The sequence below is a fragment of the Sciurus carolinensis genome, chromosome 17 (genome assembly GCF_902686445.1).
Source record: "Sciurus carolinensis chromosome 17, mSciCar1.2, whole genome shotgun sequence".
In the NCBI taxonomy this organism is placed as follows: domain Eukaryota; kingdom Metazoa; phylum Chordata; class Mammalia; order Rodentia; family Sciuridae; genus Sciurus; species Sciurus carolinensis.
In genome coordinates, this window is record NC_062229.1 from 49,387,233 (window position 1) to 49,406,507 (window position 19,275).

The 19,275-nt window shown below is 35.0% G+C and overlaps 1 protein-coding gene across 1 annotated transcript in view; it reads left to right on the forward strand.

Annotated features, from left to right (window-relative positions):
- Positions 1 to 19,275, forward strand: part of Tbc1d5 (TBC1 domain family member 5) — a 536,784-nt gene that overhangs the window by 203,251 nt on the left and 314,258 nt on the right. The window contains 1 exon segment of the mRNA XM_047531151.1: positions 7,859 to 7,990. Coding sequence (XP_047387107.1) covers positions 7,894 to 7,990 — 97 coding nt within the window. The 5' untranslated portion in view covers positions 7,859 to 7,893.

The following is a 19,275-nucleotide window of genomic DNA, read 5'->3' on the forward strand; positions in this document are numbered from 1 at the left end:
CATTTACATAGGGTAATAATGTTTATTTTATTTTTCCCCTCCCCCCACCCCTCCCACCCCTCTTTTCCCTCTACACAGTCCTTCTTTCCTTCATTCTTGCCGCTCTCCTTAGCCAAACTCTAAACCTAACCCTAAACCTAATGCTAGCCCGTCCCACCCCCCATTATATGTCCTCATCCGCTTATCAGCGAGATCATTCGTCCTTTAGTTTTTTGAGATTGGCGTATCTCACTTAGCATGATATTCTCCAATTTCGACCATTTGCCTACAAATGCCATAATTTTATCATTCTTCATTGCGGAGTAATATTCCATTGTATAAATATGCCACAGTTTCTTTATCCATTCATCAACTGAAGGGCATCTAGGTTGGTTCCACAATCTGGCTATGGTGAATTGAGCAGCAATGAACATTGATGTGGCTGTATCTCTGTAGTATGCTGATTTTAAGTCCTTTGGGTATAGGCCAAGGAGTGGGATAGCTGGGTCAAATGGTGTTTCCATTCCAAGCTTTCTGAGGAATCTCCACACTGCTTTCCAGAGTGACTGCACTAATTTGCAACCCCACCAGCAATGTATGAGTGTTCCTTTTTCACCACATCCTCGCCAACACCTATTGTTGCTTGTATTCTTGATAATCGCCATTCTAATTGGGGTGAGATGAAATCTTAGGGTAGTTTTGATTTGCATTTCCCTTATTACTAGGGATGTTGAACATTTTTTCATATATCTGTTGATTACTTGTACATCTTCTTCTGTGAAGTGTCTGTTCATTTCCTTAGCCCATTTGTTGATTGGATTATTTGTATTCTTCGTGTAGAGTTTTTTGAGTTCTTTATAGATTCTGGAAATTAGCGCTCTATCTGAGGTATGGTTGGCAAAGATATTCTCCCACTCTGTAGGCTCTCTCTTCACATTGTTGATAGTTTCCTTTGCTGAGAGAAAGCTTTTTAGTTTGAATCTATCCCAGTTGTTGATTCTTGCTTTTATTTCTTGTGCTATGGGAGTCCTGTTAAGGAAATCTGATGCTGAGCCAACAAGTTGAAGATTTGGACCTACTTTTTCTTCTATAAGATGCAGGGTCTCTGGTCTGATTCTGTGGTCCTTGATCCATTTTGAGTTGAGTTTTGTGTAGGGTGAGAGATAGGGGTTTAATTTCACTCTATTGCATATGGTTTTCCAGTTTTCCCAGCACCATTTGTTGAAGAGGCTATCTTTTCTCCATTGCATATTGTTGGAACCTTTGTCTAGTATGAGAAAATTGTATTTATTTGGGTTTGTGTCCATGTCCTCTATTCTGTACCATTGATCTACCTGTCTATTTTGGTACCAATACCATGCCGTTTTTGTTACTATTGCTTTGTAGTAGAGTTGAAGATCTGGTATTGCAATACCCCCTGCTTCGCTCTTGCTACTGAGGATTGCTTTAGCTATTCTAGGTTTTTTATTCTTCCAGATGAATTTCATAATTGCTTGCTCTATTTCTGCAAGGTACATCATTGGGATTTTAATTGGAATTGCATTGAATCTGTATAGCACTTTAGGTAGTATAGCCATTTTGACGATATTAATTCTGCCTATCCAGGAACATGGGAGATCTTTCCATCTTCTAAGGTTTTCTTGAATTTCTTTCTTTAGTGTTCTGTAGTTCTCATTGTAGAGGTCTTTCACCTCTTTTGTGAGATTGATTCCCAGTATTTTATTTTTTTCGATGCTATTGTGAATGGGGTAGTTTTCCTAATTTCTCTTTCTGAAGATTCATACTTATGTATAAAAATGCATTGGATTTATGAGCATTGATCTTGTAACCTGCTACTTTACTGAATTCACTTATGAGTTCTAAAAGTTTTCTGGTGGAATTTCCAGGTTCCTCTAAATATATAATCATGTCATCAGCGAACAGGGATAGTTTGAGTTCTTCTTTTCCTATTCGTATCCCTTTAATTTCTTTGGTTTGTCTGATTGCTCTGGCTAGAGTCTCAAGGACGATGTTGAATAGAAGCAGTGAAAGAGGGCATCCCTGCCTTGTTCCAGTTTTTAGGGGGAACACTTTCAGTTTTTCACCATTTAGAATGATATTAGCCATGGGCTTAGCGTAGATTGCCTTTATAATGTTTAGGAATGTTCCCACTACCCCAATTTTTTCTAGTGTTTTGAGCATGAAGGAATGCTGTATTTTATCAAATGCTTTTTCTGCATCTATTGAAATAATCATGTGATTCTTAACTTTAAGTCTGTTGATATGGTGAATGACATTTATTGATTTCCGAATGTTGAACCAACCTTGCATCCCTGGGATAAAACCCACTTGATCGTGGTGCACTATCTTTTTAATATATATTTGTATGTGATTTGCTAAAATTTTGTTGAGAATTTTTGCATCGATATTCATTAAGGATATTGGTCTGAAATTTTCTTTCCTCGATGTGTCTCTGTCTGGTTTAGGTATCAGGGTGATATTGGCTTCATAGAACGAGATTGGGAGGGTTCCCTCCTCTTCTATTTCATGGAATAGTTTGAGAAGTATTGGAATGAGCTCTTCTTTAAAGGTTTTGTAGAACTCGGCTGAGAACCCATCTGGTCCTGGACTTTTCTTTGTTGGTAGGCTTTTGATGACCTCTTTTATGTCATTGCTTGAAATTGATTTATTTAAGTTGTGTATGTCCTCCTCGTTCAGTTTAGGTAATTCATATGTCTCTAGAAACTTGTTGATGTCTTCTAGATTTTCTGTTTTGTTGGAGTATAGATTTTCGAAATAGCTTCTAATTATGTTTTGTATTTCACTCGTGTCTGTTGTGATATTTCCTTGTTCATTCCGAATTTTAGTAATTTGAGTTTTCTCCCTCTTTCTCTTTGTTAGTGTGGCTAAGGGTTTATCAATTTTATTTATTTTTTCAAAGAACCAACTATTTATTTTGTTAATTTTTCCGATTGTTTCTTTTGTTTCGATTTCGTTGATTTCGGCTCTGATTTTAACTATTTCCTATCTTCTACTACTTTTGGTATTGGTCTGCTCTTCTTTTTCTAGTGCTTTGAGCTGTAGTGTTAAGTCGTTTATTTGTTGATTTCTACTTGTTTTTTTGAATGCACCCCATGAAATAAATCTTCCTCTAAGTACTGCTTTCATAGTGTCCCAGAGATTTTGATATGATGTGTCTTTGTTCTCGTTTACTTCTAAGAATTTTTTTATTTCCCTCCTGATGTCTTCTGTTATCCATTCATCATATAATAGTGTATTATTTAGTCTCCAGGTATTGGAAAAGTTTCTGTTTTTTATTGTGTCATTTATTTCTAATTTCAATCCATTATGATCTGATAGAGTACAAGGTAGTATCTCTATCTTCTTGTATTTGCTAACAGTAGCTTTGTGGCATAAAATATGGTCTATTTTAGAGAAGGATCCATGTGCTGCTGAGAAGAAAGTGTATTCGTTCTTTGTTGGATGGTATATTCTATATATGTCCGTTAAGTCTAAATTGCTGATTGTGTTGTTGAGATCTATAGTTTCTTTATTCAATTTTTGTTTGGACGATCTATCCAGTGGTGAGAGAGGTGTGTTAAAATCGCCTAGTATTATTGTGTTGTGGTCTATTTGAATTCTGTAATTGAGAAGGATTTGTTTGACGTACGTGGATGAGCCAATGTTCGGGGCATAGATATTTATGATTGTTATGTCTTGCTGATTTATGCTTCCCTTAAACAGCATGTAATGTCCTTCTTTATCCCTTCTGATTAGTTTTGGTTTGAAGTCCACATTATCTGAGATGAGGATGGATACTCCAGCTTTTTTGCTGTGTCCGTGTGCATGGTATGTTTTTCCCCATCCTTTCACCTTTAATGTATGGGTGTCTCTTTCTATGAGGTGAGTCTCTTGCAGGCAGCATATTGTTGGATTTTTCTTTTTAATCCAATCTGCCAGTCTGTGTCTTTTGATTGATGAATTCAGGCCATTAACATTCAGGGTTATTATTGTGATATGATTTGTATTCCCAGTCAATTGACTCATATTTGTTTTTGACATGATTTGGTTTCTCCTTTATTTGGCTATTCCTTTAGGCTAGCGCCTCCTGTTGCTGATTTGCATCGTTGTTTTTCATCTCTTCCTCATGGAATATTTTGCTGAGAATGTTCTGTAATGCTGGCTTTCTTTTTGTAAATTCCTTTAGCTTTTGTTTATCATGGAAGGATCTTGTTTCATCGTCAAATTTGAAGGTAAGTTTTGCTCGGTATAAGATTCTTGGTTGGCATCCGTTTTCTTTCAGGGTTTGGTATATGTTGTTCTAGGCCCTTCTAGCTTTTAGGGTCTGGATTGAAAAATCTGCTGATATTCTTATTGGTTTCCCTCTGAATGTAATTTGATTCTTTTCTCTCACGGCCTTTAAAATTCTGTCTTTATTTTGTATGTTAGGTATTTTCATAATAATGTGCCTTGGTGTGGGTCTGTTGTAATTTTGTATGTTTGGAGTTCTATAAGCCTCTTGTACTTGGTTTTCCATTTCATTCTTCAGATTTGGGAAATTTTCTGATATTATTTCATTGAATAGATTGTTCATTCCTTTGGTTTGTTTCTCTAAGCCTTCCTCAATCGCAATAATTCTTAAATTTGGCCTTTTCATGATATCCCATAATTCTTGTAGATTCTGTTCATGATTTCTTACCATCTTTTCTGTTTGGCCAACTTTGCTTTCAAGATTAATTAATTTGTCTTCAATGTCTGAGGTTCTGTCTTCCAGGTGTTCTATCCTATTGGTTATGCTTTCTATGGAGTTTTTAACTTGGTTTATTGTTTCCTTCATTTCAAGTGTTTCAGTTTGTTTTTTTTTCAGTATCTCTAACTCTTTATTGAAATGATCTCTTGCTTCCCGTATTTGGTCTTTTAACTGTTGATTGGTGCGATCATTTAATGCCTGCATTTGCTCTTTCATCTCCTCCTTCAATGCCTGCATTTGCTCTTTCATCTCCTCATTAGCTTCCCTGATCGTTTTAATTACGTACATTCTGAACTCCCTTTCTGACATTTCTTCTGCTGTGCTGTCATTGGGTTTATTGATGTAGTATCTAGGTTTGTTTGGGACATTTTCTTCCCTTGTTTTCTCATATTGGTCAGTTGTCAGTGGGACCCTGAGATATTGCAGTTTTCCGCTACTGGCTTATAGTGTCCCGGTAGATTTCCAGTGTATCACCTCCCAGCCTTCAGTAGCCTGATGTCTTGGAGGAATCTGATAAAGCAGCTCATCCGAAGAAAACTGCCCCTAGCCCCCTACTGGTTCCACGGTTTGGAACTGGCTCTGTGCGGAAATGCTCTCACTGTGGGCCTGCAACGTGCAGCTGGCCGTGTGGGAAGAGCCCACTGCCGGAGTGTGGAAGGCTACCTTGGGATGACTCTAGCTGCCCTGCCCGGCTCCGATAAGCCACCTCTATCTGGGCTTGCCACCCGGACCGAGCTTTACCCAGTGGGCAGACTCACCCGTGGTTCTATTTCAGTCCGAGTCTCTCAATGCCTCCCCTTCTTAACTCCAGGGTTCTGGAGCGACTGGGGGTGCAGTCTCCCTCTAGGCCGCCATCTTGGATCGCCCTGTATATATCTTATAAAATTAAGATATCATTTTTTTGGACTTGCTTTTCCCACTTTTCCTCATTTCTTTTTTCTTTCATGTCCTCTGTCATAGAAATTTACTTACATTACTTAATTTTTTTGGATAAAAATTGATGAGACTGGTTTATTTTTTGAAAGAATTCTTATTCGGAGAAGTTAATTTGTACCTTATGGATGCCGACAAATTATAAGAAGTTAACATGTGAGTTTTCCATTGTTGTGTCAAAGTACCTGTGAAATCAACTTAAAGGAAAAAAGGTTTATATTAGAGGATTTGGTGCATGGTTGGTTGACTCAGTTGCTTTTGGGCTTGTGGCAAGGCAGAATATTATGACGGGGATTGCATGGTAGAGCAAAGCTGCCCACTTTATGACTGCTGGGAGGTAAAGATGAGGGGAGGGACAAGGGCCAATATAGCCTTCAAGGGCATGCCCTCCAATGACCTAACTTCCTTCAATTATGATTCTCCTAACATTCTTGCCTCTTCCCAATTGTGCCATCAGCTGGGGACCAAGCCTTTTACACATGAGCTTTTGGGGGGACAGTTAGGATGTAAACCACTATAGTTAAAGTACCTTGGAAACTCAAGATTTTTTAAAAATATGCTTTCATTTTGGAATAACTTAGAATAAGAAGATTTGCGTCCGTCAGAGATGATGATTTCTGGGTATAAGTAGCAATATATAAAAGATGAAGCAGAGCAAAGGATAGTTCCATTATTTTTCATGGTTAAAAAAAGTTACCATGAATATTATCTTTCTTTTGCAACAAACCAAACACAACATGGAAGAGCCTGTGGCCATCTCCCTGTAGGTTGGTCCAGAGTCTGAAGCTCAAAGACATAGTGATTTTCTACAGGAAGTTCAGTGCAGAAATGTCCAGTACACTGCAGAAGTATTTCAGATATTTCGTGTCCTCAGAAGAAGTGAACTACCTTAAAGCTGAGCAGTTGATTTGCAGTAATTACTGGCTTGTTCTTGAAAGTACCCTCTTGTACATGTGATGCATTAATTTAGAATTCCAGTGTTACTTACATAGAATTAAAAGAAAAAAAGAATATTTGGAATAAGAATTGAGGACGGAGTATATAGCAAAATAAAGTATATAGGTGGTTACTTACATAATTGTACCTTTGTAAACATAACATCAGAGACAAAACCATAAAAGAGACAGAGATATATTTTGATGCATAAAAATGAAAAATTTACTTATGTCACAAAAACCTTTAGGTCATACAATTTAAAAGATGGACACACTTTGAGAAAAATGTGGGTATCATATGCCAGAGACTTAATATACTTAATATTTAAAGCATGCTTTCAAATCATAACAATAAACTATTCACAAAAAACCACAGTTGTCAAAAAAATATAAAATCTTTAGTAATCTCAGTATCAGGAAAATACAATGTATCTCTATCATATTGGTCCAGAAAGATCTATTATTTACACAAGCCTAAGAGAAATGAACTATTTTATTATATTGAAACTTTCCAAAGCACAGTCTGCAAAAACATTGTAAAATCTTAGTTTACAAATATATGTTACAGTTCAGCAACTGTATTTACAGGAATTGATCTTAAGGAAATAGTCATGGATGTGACAGAGAGATATTTACTGTAAGATGGTTTATGGTACTAAATAGCTGAGAGCATCCTAATTGTTTACTAATAAGAGATTGGTTGAATAAATCGTGATAGCTACATGATGGAATGCAAGGGATCCATTAGAAGTGATAATATAGACATTTTATTGTACTGGGAAAGAAAACACTCATGATAAATCAGTGTGTTTATCATGATGGATCACATTAAAAACCTTATGTATTTTAAATACCCACAACAAAGACAAGAAGAATATGTATGGTACACAGAAATTGTAACAGTGCTATTTCTAGCTAATGTAGTTGTATGTGTAATTATAATTGAGTTTTTCATATTTTAAAAATTTCTATTGTGAATATATAATATTTTTGTAGTAAAAGATGCCATGAATATAAAAATATATATTTTGTAAACTTCCAGTTTAGCTTTTTGTGCAAAATTTTACTGAAATATATGTGTTTCAACATTGAAATAAAAGGTATAAGTGAGGTTCAAATTTTGGGAGAAATTGTTTAAATGGGAATTGTTCGCCACAGTCCCCGGAGCCTGTGGAAAACTTGTTATTGTCTGAACTGCTCCTTTAATCATTTGTCTTGTATTTCTTCCTTGTCATAGGAGAAAGAAAAAAAATATTTTTCTTTATATATTTTCATTTTCTAGGTAGTTCCTTTTGGTGATACTGTCCAGTTCGTACAATGTATCATTCCTTATCTGAAACTAGACATCCTCTGCAGCCTGAAGAACAAGAAGTAGGCATTGACCCCTTGTCCAGTTATTCAAACAAGTCTGGAGGTGAGTTTTGTATGCAAATGCTGTCTGGAAATACTAGGAAACCTAGCAGAGGGGCTCCAGTTAGCTTTGTCCACCTTGTGGATGTAGTTTTCACTTCGAAACTGAGCAGGGCAACTATAAGAACATTTTCCTGTATATTTACAGAGCACTGTTGACACTAATGAATGCCACGAAAAGTTAACTTTCAATTACAGAAGCATTAGTGAGATGTTTAATACATTGTCATTCTCTGGGGTGGTGGGGGAGAGCCATAAATAGTGATGTCAGTGTAAGCTCCGGGGCACATCTAGTGGCCAAATAAAATCAGACAGAAAGCTGCTGAAACAAGGTTTATTGGAATTTGACTCTAGGCCAGAATCCCCCCCCCCCCCGCCCCAGGTCAGAGTAGGGAACTGGAGAAAATCCGCACACGACCCACTGCCCAGGGTCTTTATAGGCCAGAATGGGCTGGGGTCCTGCTGAGTGACAGGTAGAGGTAAGGGTCAGTGGAGTTTTCCTGCCCGTTTGATTGGTCTATGTGTGGCGTGCTGCCCTTTGCCTCAGTTGCTCTGCTTGCCGTCATATAGTCGCCCTAATTCCACCCCAACAGTCAGCATAAGAATGTTGAAGTGCAGAGTCCTTTCTCAAACACATTTTAAAGAATATTAGGCTTTTGGTATTGGTTTTTGCAAGGATTTTTTCACCCCTTCAGCAAATTGAGATTATTGCAGGCTTAAAAAAGTTTTTTTTTGGCCTCAGGTTTTTTTTTTTTTTTTTCTTTTTCTTTTTTCTTTTCCTTTTGCAAATAATTGAATTTTTTGCCATATTTTTAAAGATGTGTACTCAAATTGTTCAGTTGTAAACTGTTAAAAAGGAGACTATAGTCAGGGTCTATCCTATTGAAACCTAAGTAATGTGTATGTATCAAAGCTCTTATTTTCTTAGTGTTAATGATAGTAATAACATACTTAGAAGGAAGCAATGAATTTGTGAGAATTTTTGAAACCTTATACTTATTTTTAGGTAGTTCATTAAATATTTGATTAAACTCATTGACTCAGTGACTACTTGTAATTTTGCACTCATGAAATGTATATATCAGATTTTGAGGTCTATCTTAAAATCTCTTAAATTAGTCAAAGTAATTAATGTGTGTTTATGTTTAAAATTATTTTTTGTGTCCATATTAGTGTCAGGGGCTGCCATTAGCTTGTGTTTTGAGAATTTAATAATTAGTTGGCTCCTAAATTGGCTATTTCTTTATAAGCTTTTCCTGGAGTGTGTTTATTAATGGGTTTTTATGCATCTTTAATACCTTCTGCATCATGCAAATACCATTGATGTTTTCAATGAAAATAGAATTCCAAACTGACTTTGTGATTTTATTTTTATTTTCACATTTTCTTACATACTCAACAGACTACCATTTAAGATTTTGATAATATGAAAAATGTGACCATTTTATTTTCAGTATTTTATTTTTGTACTGGTAAGCATGAAAACTTTCAAGTGAAGTTTCATCTTAAATGTGATTAATACCTATAAGAAACATTCACCATTAAATAAATTAAATGAATTTGCAAGCACTTCCATAAGTGTTTTACATGTATATAAAATAATTTTATACAGTTTTCATACTATTTCTGGTTTTTATGCTTAGTGGAGAATATAGATTGCTGTTTAACTGCATATTTTTTCTGTTCTATTTCATTAAATATTGAGATTTTTTTAAAAGACTGGTTAAAATTTTTTAAATTAATTTTATCCTTTATTGTTTACAGATTGAGTAGTTACCTTTACTGAAAAGGCTTTTCGTTTATATCCTAGCCTAACATTTCTATGACATACTAAGTTATTAGGACTGAATTGATGTTTAAAAGTGCCATTAATTCATTTACCCCAAATGTTCATTAACAATGTAAATGTATGCTGATGTTCTATGAGACAAGGAAGTGACTAATGACTCTTCCAACTAACAACACTTAAAATGAATAGAAACTTTAGATAGCTAATCTTGAAGTAATCAAGACCCTCATTCAGCTTGGCATCTCTGTATGCTCTAAAACAGCTGTCAACTGTTAAAAATATATACAAAACACACATACGCACACGCACATTCAGAAAGAAAGATATGTAAATATCTAGATCTTCAAAGCCATAAAGGTTACTAACCATAGTGGGTTTTGTGCACTGTATATGTAAATATTTTATATAAAGTATCTATTTCATCTTCTTAGATTTCCTTTTTGAAGAAAAACATGTATTGCATTTTAACAAGGTTGTCATATTTACTTGAAGAATCATCACCTTTCTAGAATGTTTGTTTGTTTTAATTTATCTTCCATGGGATTTTTTCAAGTATTTTGAAGCCTTTAACACATTTCTGCCACAATCTTTAGGGAATTTGTGCCTACCAGATAACTCATTTTCTGAGTAAACGCTGGACCTCAATCAGAGGTTTGCCTGAATATAAGTCATGTATAATTTTTAAAAAAATTCCTGTTATAGACACCGTTAGAAAAACAAAAAGTGTTTATTGTCTCAGATCTGAATTTTAACATTCATAAGGAAAGAGTACTGTTGAGTGTTTCTGATAATTTATGAAGTGATTAGTAAGAATTGCCAGGTAATATTGGAAGAGAGAGAGAGAACCTCGTATCACTGTTTATTTTCATAGCTAGTTGAGGAAAAAAATGTAAGGACAGAAAAAAGTACTATCTATACCTACATATATGTCTATATGTACTATATATGTATATATAAATATTAGGGGATGTTTTCCAAGTGAATTAAACTTCTTGAGGTCCTTTTTCAAATAGAGAACAACACAGAAATTACAATATTTTCTTTATGCTGTGTTAGATTTGGTTATATATATAAATTGCTACCTTAAATTCCAAGGTCTTTGATCATAGGGAAATAATAACCAGATATCTATGATTCAGATAATTTTTTTAAAGGAAAATATTTGTTGTCTCTGTGATTATTTGTTTTTGGTATGTGACTTTAAATGATCAATCAAATGGAAAAGTAATTTTCTTTTTAATTTAAAATATCAGGTTTTAATGCAATTTAACATTAATTAAATAATGTTGAAATAACTGGTTGTTTTCACAAGTTTATAAGACATTGGAATGTTGCTTATGAGAAAAGAACATTTTCCTTTATTTGATTCCTTTTGAAAATAGCATTTTGTTACATATTATCAAAAATTTTAGCTTCAATTTTAGATGCCACAGTTCTCACCTTCTTACAGCTTTTATAATAATTATTTTACATGTCTGTGCCTTTTTTATAATATGTTTCAAAGCTTTCTGTCTTTATGTATAAAATATTTAGTAACCTACTTTAAAAAATTCAAGATGTTCACAATTCTGCCACTCCACTTTTGCCTCCTATAAATTTTTTCCTAAATTTACTTTTCTTTCCATTATAGTGCCATAGAATTTTAGGACTATTAGGGAGTGCCCTGGCTTTATTGATGAAGAAATAGGTAATAATCAAAATATTTGGCTGACTAAAGTTGATATAGAAAAATGATGCTTTTCTGTTATGGTCTTTAGTTTACCCCCTCACCCCCACCCCATCCAGTAGTGGTGGATTTAGATTTGAGTAAAAGATGAATTTGTTCTGCCAAGGATATTTAGATATCTGACCAAGGTAGGGGAACCTATCTGAGGCGGTTTATGTTCCTGCCCTGATCTAATTAACTTCCTTTTAGGAAGGCAAAAAATCTTTTCAATTTCTTCAATTTCTTAACTGACTTATAGCTCTTTCATAAGTATACCATTTTACTAAAATGAAATCCAGACTTTTTTTTTAATGCCTATATTTTACTTTTTTATTTTTACGTGGTGCTGAGGATCGAACCCAGTGCCTCACACATGCTAGGGCCAGCCCCAGACTCTTGACTATGAAGTGCACAGCTGGTTTTTTTTTTTTTTTTTCTTTCTTGTCTGGCCCTGTTCACATGTGCTAATAAGCCAGTTCTAGACTCTGGGCCTTCTCACATACCATTGTTTTCTGGCATTTTTCTTGTTTTCCTTATATTATTTCACAGAATATGTAATCTTATGTTAATCTATTTTCTTGATTATTATCTTCTTATCTTAAAAATTGCCTTTTGAGGGCAGGAACCATGCAACTATTTATATACCAAGTGCCTGGTATATGGTCTTTGTTGGATAAGCAATCAAATGAATGAACTTAGCTTTACCAGTTTGAGCACCTCCACTTATATTAATCAATAATTGCTTAGTATATTTGTATTCCATCTACCTTTCTTCATTCTGTTCTAAATTTTAATGTATGAAATCTATTTTATTGTCCCTGGTTATTCTAGTACTTGAATTTTTCTTCTCTTAAGGTTTCTGAAGTCAGTGTACTCTCCTCTTTTGTCTTTTGACCTCTTTTCCCTTCAGGCCCCTCTTAAAATTCACTTTTTCCATGTTTCTCTTTAATTATGACCCATGTCTAAATTTCCACAAGGACAAGGTGGAATTTTCTGGTTAGTAAATGTCAATTTATGACACCTTAATTAATCCACAGCAATACTTACTTTGCAAAAGAAAGGTAAGGGAATAAATGATTACATTTTTCCAATTTTTGGGGTGTATAGAATATGTATAGTATGCTTATATATATTTAATATGTACATTTACAGCAATTTTTTTTTTCCGGATGGTGCTGGGGATTGAACCCATGGCTTTGTGTATGCCAGGCAATTGCTCTACCACTGAACTACACCCTTAGTCCACACATACCTCTTAATAAAATTTTGTAAAGAAAGTGTTCCAAATTGTGGTACATAGCAAATGACTTTGTTTTACATATGAAATACTGAAGAATCAACAATCTGCTTGTGGCAGCAACTTTTCTTAAGTTTTCAACACTTAAAATGTGTTGTCATTCAGTGAATAATTGAGTGCCTTCTGTACACTACACATTGTTTTTTTTTTTTTTTTTAACATTTTCTCCTTCCCTTCCTTCCTCCCTTCCTCCCTCCCTCCCTCCCTCCCCCCTTCCCTCCTTTCCTTTCTTCCTTCAGTGTGGTGCTGAGGATTGAACCCACTGCCTCACATGTGCTAGTGTAATTGGCAAGTGCTGTACCACTAGCCACAACCCCAGCCCCCTACATATTATTTTGAATGCTAGAAATGAAAAAGATAAAAGTAGTTCTGAATGCCCTGTTTTTATGGTTCATTGCCAGAATTTGTGGTACCAGATAGAAAAGTAAATGGCCAATTAAGATATAGAATGGTAAGTACTTTCCAAGAGACATTTACAGTGTGCTCAAATCTTGTATTGATGGGTAGAGAGTCCAACTTAAACTTGGAATTGGTAGATCGAGTAAGGTGTGATATCTTTCTAGATCACAACCTGAAAGATGAGTTGATGTTGTTAGCCAGGTGAGATTGTGTAAATAGTATGTGCTATGAATTTACCCATGGTAAAACATGAGGAATTTGAGAGTGGGATTAAAGACTAAAGTTCAAATGAGACTGAAAATGGGGACCATAAAGCCTCCTTATTCTACAATCAGTGGGTAGTTCGTCAAAGGAATCTCCTTAAATTTATTTTTATTTTTACAGACTGCATTTTGGTTCATTGTACACAAATGGGGTACAACTTTTCATTTCTATGTTTGTACATGCTGTGGATTCACACTGTTTGTGCACTCATACTTGAACATAGGGAAATGATATTTGTCTCATTCCACTATCTTTCCTTTCCTGTCCCCTCCCTTCCCCTCATTTCCCTCTATACAATCCAGTGCTCCTCCATGCTCCCTTACCTACCCCCACCCTTGTTGTGTATGGGCATCCACTTATCAAAGAAAACATTTGACGTTTGGTTTTTTTGGGATTGGCTTGTTTCACTTAGCATGATATTTTCTAGTTCCATCCATTTACCTGCAAATGCCATAATTTTATTCTTTACAGCTGAGTAATATTCCATTGTATAGAGATATCACATTTTCTTTATCCATTCATCTTTTGAAGGGCATCTAGGTTGGTTCCACAGTCTGAGCTGCTATAAACATTGATGTGACTGTGTTACTGTAGTATGCTGATATTAAGTCCTTTGGATATAAACCGAGGAGTGGAATAACAGGGTCAAATGGTGGGTCCATTCCATGTTTTCTAAGGAATCTCCATACTGCTTTCCAGAGCGGCTGCACCAATTTGCAACTCCACCAGCAATGTATTAGTGTACCTTTTCACCTACATCCTTGCCAACACCTGTTATTGCTTGTATTCTTGATAATAACCATTATAAGTGGAGTGGTTTTGATTTGCATTTCTCTAATTACTAGAGATGTTGAACACTTTTTCATTGAAGGAATCTTATAACCAGGTTTCTATTTTAGAAAAATTATCTGGCTATAGTAAGGTGAATAAACTGTAGTGGTGGGGGCATGACTGCAAGTTAAACAATTAGTTAAGAAGATGTTAGGCTCGGTGAGAAATGATAGGGACCTACATAGGAAATGGAGTGAAATGGAAATATCTGAGAGGTATTTAGGAGTTGGATATTTGGATATGAGATTCAGGCAAGAGCATTTTGAAATGACATCTAGTTTTCTGAGTAACAGTTAAGGCTGTGGTAATGCTTGCACTGAGATGGGCAGTTCGGAGAAGGAATTTTGCTTGGTGCAGCAGGGATAGTAGGCAGCAGAAAAGATTCTAAAGAGTTCAGTTTCAGATGCAAGTTAAAAGTTCCTAGTGGCATTCAAATGAGTATTTTGATGCACGAGTCTGGAACTTTACTGTTAGGATTGGGGTGAAGATAAAGATTTGTCAGCTTAGGGAATGGTTGTACTCACTCTGTAAGAGCATATAGTGCAAGAAGAGTACCTGGGACAAAGATATAAATAAAGACACTTGAAGGTCTTGTGGCAACTGCCTTTTGTAGGATTCTGCAAAGGAGACTAAGAAATACTGATTGAGGAGCAGAAAGAAGACCAGGAGAGGGTGGAGTCATATAAGTCAAGGTGTCAGAAAAGAATGAGCAAAACTTTCAGAGGTTAGTTGAAAGTTAAGAAAATAGAGCCATTCTGTGGACATTGTGACTCTGATAAACACTGTTTTTTTTTTTTTTTTTAACCATAAGACTCCATAGTCTCTAATACTCTTTCACATAAATCAATCGTGTGCTATTCTAAGCTAATATTAGGAATAGAGAAAAAAGGTGTAATAGTACTTGAAAAAGTAAAAACAGAAGAGGAGTTTTGGGTTCTTAGAAGTCTAGAGGAGATGTAATCTAGAGCAAAGATGGAAGAGAGCATAGAGAGGAAGTATGCTATTTTTGGTATAAAAATGGGAGGGAAGGAGAAAATCATGGTGTATAGGTACAGTAAGTTCATCAGATTAGTGGCAAATAATTATATGAGATATCACTGATATTTTAATCTATTTTGATAAGTTGCATTATTTGCTGAGGGTGAATAACAATATGGAGCAGTCGAAGATTTGTGGAGAGGGAAAAAGATGAGAATGAGTTGGTAAGAAGATAGAACCTTAGCCATCATTTTAATAGGTGATGCTAGCTTATAAACTTGTGTGATTATGTTCAGTAGATTTTAGCAGCTAAGATTTAGTGACAGGCAGGGTTTTATGTCACATAACTGGTGGACAGTAGTCAAAAAAATCAGTGGTTAAATATTTCATTGATAGGTTGAGAATATAAGGAAGTTTGCTGTCAAGAAGGGATTCTTAGAGGGCTGGGTAGAAAATTTTAAGGATCTCAGTCAAGGGGGCGGAACAGTGATGATGGGAGTCCTACAGGGGATGTGGAAACAATAGGGCTAAAGTTTTGCTTGATGACTAAGAGTGACAGGGATGTTTAGGGAGTAGCAAACTTTTCACAGTGATTCTTAATTATCTAAAATGCTATATATTATATTTTTTTGCCTTTCTAATTAATGTTTGCTTGCAACTCACCCATATTAGTAATATGGTCTCAAATCACATCTTTAAATTATTATCTGTTTGATAAATACTTCAATCCAATGTAACATTGCTTAGTGTTAGCCAGTAAACTGACTTGATATCATATTGACTCTATGTAATACCTTAGATCTATATTAATCTGGATAGGTCTTGGTTTGAAGTGTATTTTTAATGAAAAAAATTTCCATAGATAATCAAGCAAAAAGGCAGTTTGGTTAGATGAAAAATTGTTAGGCTGAAAAGTCATCAAGGAATATAGTAGCTTTATTGAAGGTAAAGATCATGATGTAAATAGAAGAGTGTTTAATATGGCAACAAGGATTTTTTTAAAAAGTGGATTATTTTAAAAGATAGGGGTTTAATCTCTAGTAAAAAAAAAAAAAAAAAACAAAAATCAGCCAAACAAGAAAACTGAATTTGTCAAGTGGAGTGAAAATAAGGAGTGACATGAGAGAGTGATGAACACGCCGTGCTAGTTCCTCTAAATTACACTGCTTCTAAGAAAGTTGGAAATGAGAGACCTCAGTTGAAAGGTAATGAGTTAGAAATCTACCAGTCATCCTCCAGAGATGTTAGTTCAGTGTTTCAGCCTAATATAAAATACAAGGCAAAAGAAAGGAGAGGGTAGAGGAATTCCCCAGGATCAGAAATTTTTTAGAAGAAATAGCACCTGTATTTTAAAAAATAGTATAAGAATAATTAGGGGAAACAGAAGTGCAACATTATAGAAGTCATAGGTATAAGAGCTTCCAAAGAAGCTCCAAGTGAGTAGTGTTTTAAACATTGTGTTTGTTAAAGAGATTATAAAGAGAAAATATATAATTTGGTTATTGAAAGTGTATTTATCTTATGTTAGTGGTTGAGCCATTTTCCAGATACTACTAATTGACTTGAGTAGATGCAGGTGAAGGTAGTAAACCTAAAATGTTATTCAGAATTAATATTTAATGGTAATGGTTGAAAGTTGGTAGCACTTAGATGGTGAAGAATGTTCAACTTACTCTTTAATATTTGAATTGACTGATTATATGTGGATTTAAAATTTTTTTCTCTCAAAGTGAGTTGAGATTTACAAGTTAGACATTTTAGTAATAATAGTAAAGCTCACTATTGGTAAAATGTAGTCCCTAGAAATTTTTTTTTTAAAGGTCTTCTAGTCTCAATTCTGATTTTTTTCATTGAATTGTTCATTCCTCATTAATGGGATCTGCTTTTTCGTTTTATTTCAAATGTTTTGTTGATGTGGCAATTCTCTTTATTTCCTTGAAGAGAGAGGGGCTCCCTTAAAGTTGTATGTGACCAACTTTCCAAATACCTTGATATTATGTTTCCCCTGGGGTCCTGGGAGCAAAGGACATCTCACTGCTTGTCAGTGAACAGAAAAACAACCCTTAGCCATTACCACCTTGGGCAAAGATATTTCCACTGTCATGCTTAAACAGGCAGAACAGCATTCTTGAACTCCCAGGCATGGGAGATTGTGTAATGGTTTATCATTTGTTGATTAATCCAGCTGTCACTAGAGCAAACAGAGGCTTTAGAGTGACATTGTTACCTTAAAATCTAAAAGGCAAAGTAAAACAAAACCATTCAGGTGAAGTGACCAATAGTGGAATTACTATCAAAGAATTATATATTAGTTGCTTTGTTGCCGATTCCTTAGTGGTGCTAGAAATGACAGAAAGCAAGACTTTGGAGTGTTGAAATAATGAAATACCGAACTGTGAATTCAAATGGTTAAGGAAAGTACATAGAGTTATCACCTGATTTTTCACATGTTATAGCTTCTTGACACATGAAAACAGATCCCCTTCCCACTCCCATGACTTAATAATGAGAAGGATAATTAGTTCCTCTTAAGTACAATTTGCCACCTCTCCTGTGCCTCTCCTAACTCCTTTCATAGTGCAAACCAATTTTTACAACTGTATCTACTTCAACTATTGGTTTTAGAGATACAGTTTTTCTTACTTTGTTCTTACCAGGTGAGAGAGAAGGAATGAATATCAAAGGAGGATGAGGGGAATGCAAGAAAAAGAGTTAAACTTTATTTGGCAAAACACTCTAGAACCTGTTCAAGCATCTACGGTGTCTGTATCCACTCCACACACCCACTGCCCTAGTAGAAATTTCCAGACATCTTCCAATTTCAAGTCTTAAAATTATCTGCTGCCTTGCTGTATCATGGTCAGCTGTGTAATAAAATAACTAGGAGTATTTTTTAATATAGCTGACATATTCTGGTAAATTTCTCTTTACGTGTAGTTGGGGATTTTAAAAAAATGTTCTACTCTCATTGTACTGGGATATTGATGAATTTTCTTGTAGACCGAAGTCAGGTCCCTTGTGTTTCTCTTTAAGAGATTTAAGAAAATTATTATTTTGAATTCCAATAATTATTTTAACACAGTAACCAATTTACTGTGTGGAGTTTTAATCCGTATTATATTTGTGGGTGTTTACATATACTTTAGTATTTTGTAGCAGTTTAGAAATTATACATGTCATTTATATTAGGAGACAAGTGTTTTGTTGTGGTATTTTATTTCCGTGATTCCCTTTAAGTATTTAAATGTAGGTTTTTCTGTTACTGTTTACTGACATTGCTGTGTTATTATATGATGTCTTTACCAAAAACTTAGATAACTTACTTTGCCCTATTAATTTGTCATTTATCTAAAGTTCACATTTTTAACTTACATTCTGTAGGAATTGAAAATAAGTTAGTTTGCCATCACTATACTTTTTCTGGAAGAAGGGCTTGCTTGTTACTCAAATAGTGTTTTTTTTTTATTTATTTTTATTGTAAACAAATGGGATACATGTTTCTGTTTGTACATGGAGTAACAGCATACCATTTGCATAATCATACATTTACATAGGGTAATGATGTTTGATTCATTCCGTTATTTTTTTCTCCCCCCCACCTCTCCCACCACTCTTTTCCCTCTGTACAGTCCCTCCTTTCTCCATTCTTGCCCCCCTCCCACCCCTCATTATGTGTCATTATCCACTTATCAGTGAGATCATTCGTCTTTTGGATTTTTGAGATTGTCTTATCTCACTTACATGATATTCTCCAATTTAATCCATTTGCCTGCAAATGCCATAATTTTATCATTCTTTATGGCTGAGTAATATTCCACTGTATATATATACACCACAGTTTCTTTATCCATTCATCAATTGAAGGACATCTAGGTTGGTTCCACAGTTTGGCGATTGTGAACTGAGCAGCTATGAACATTGATGTGGCTGTATCTCTGTAGTATGCTGATTTTAAGTTCTTTGAGTATAGGCCGAGGAGTGGGATAGCTGGGTCAAATGGTGGTTCCATTCCAAGTTTTCTAAGGA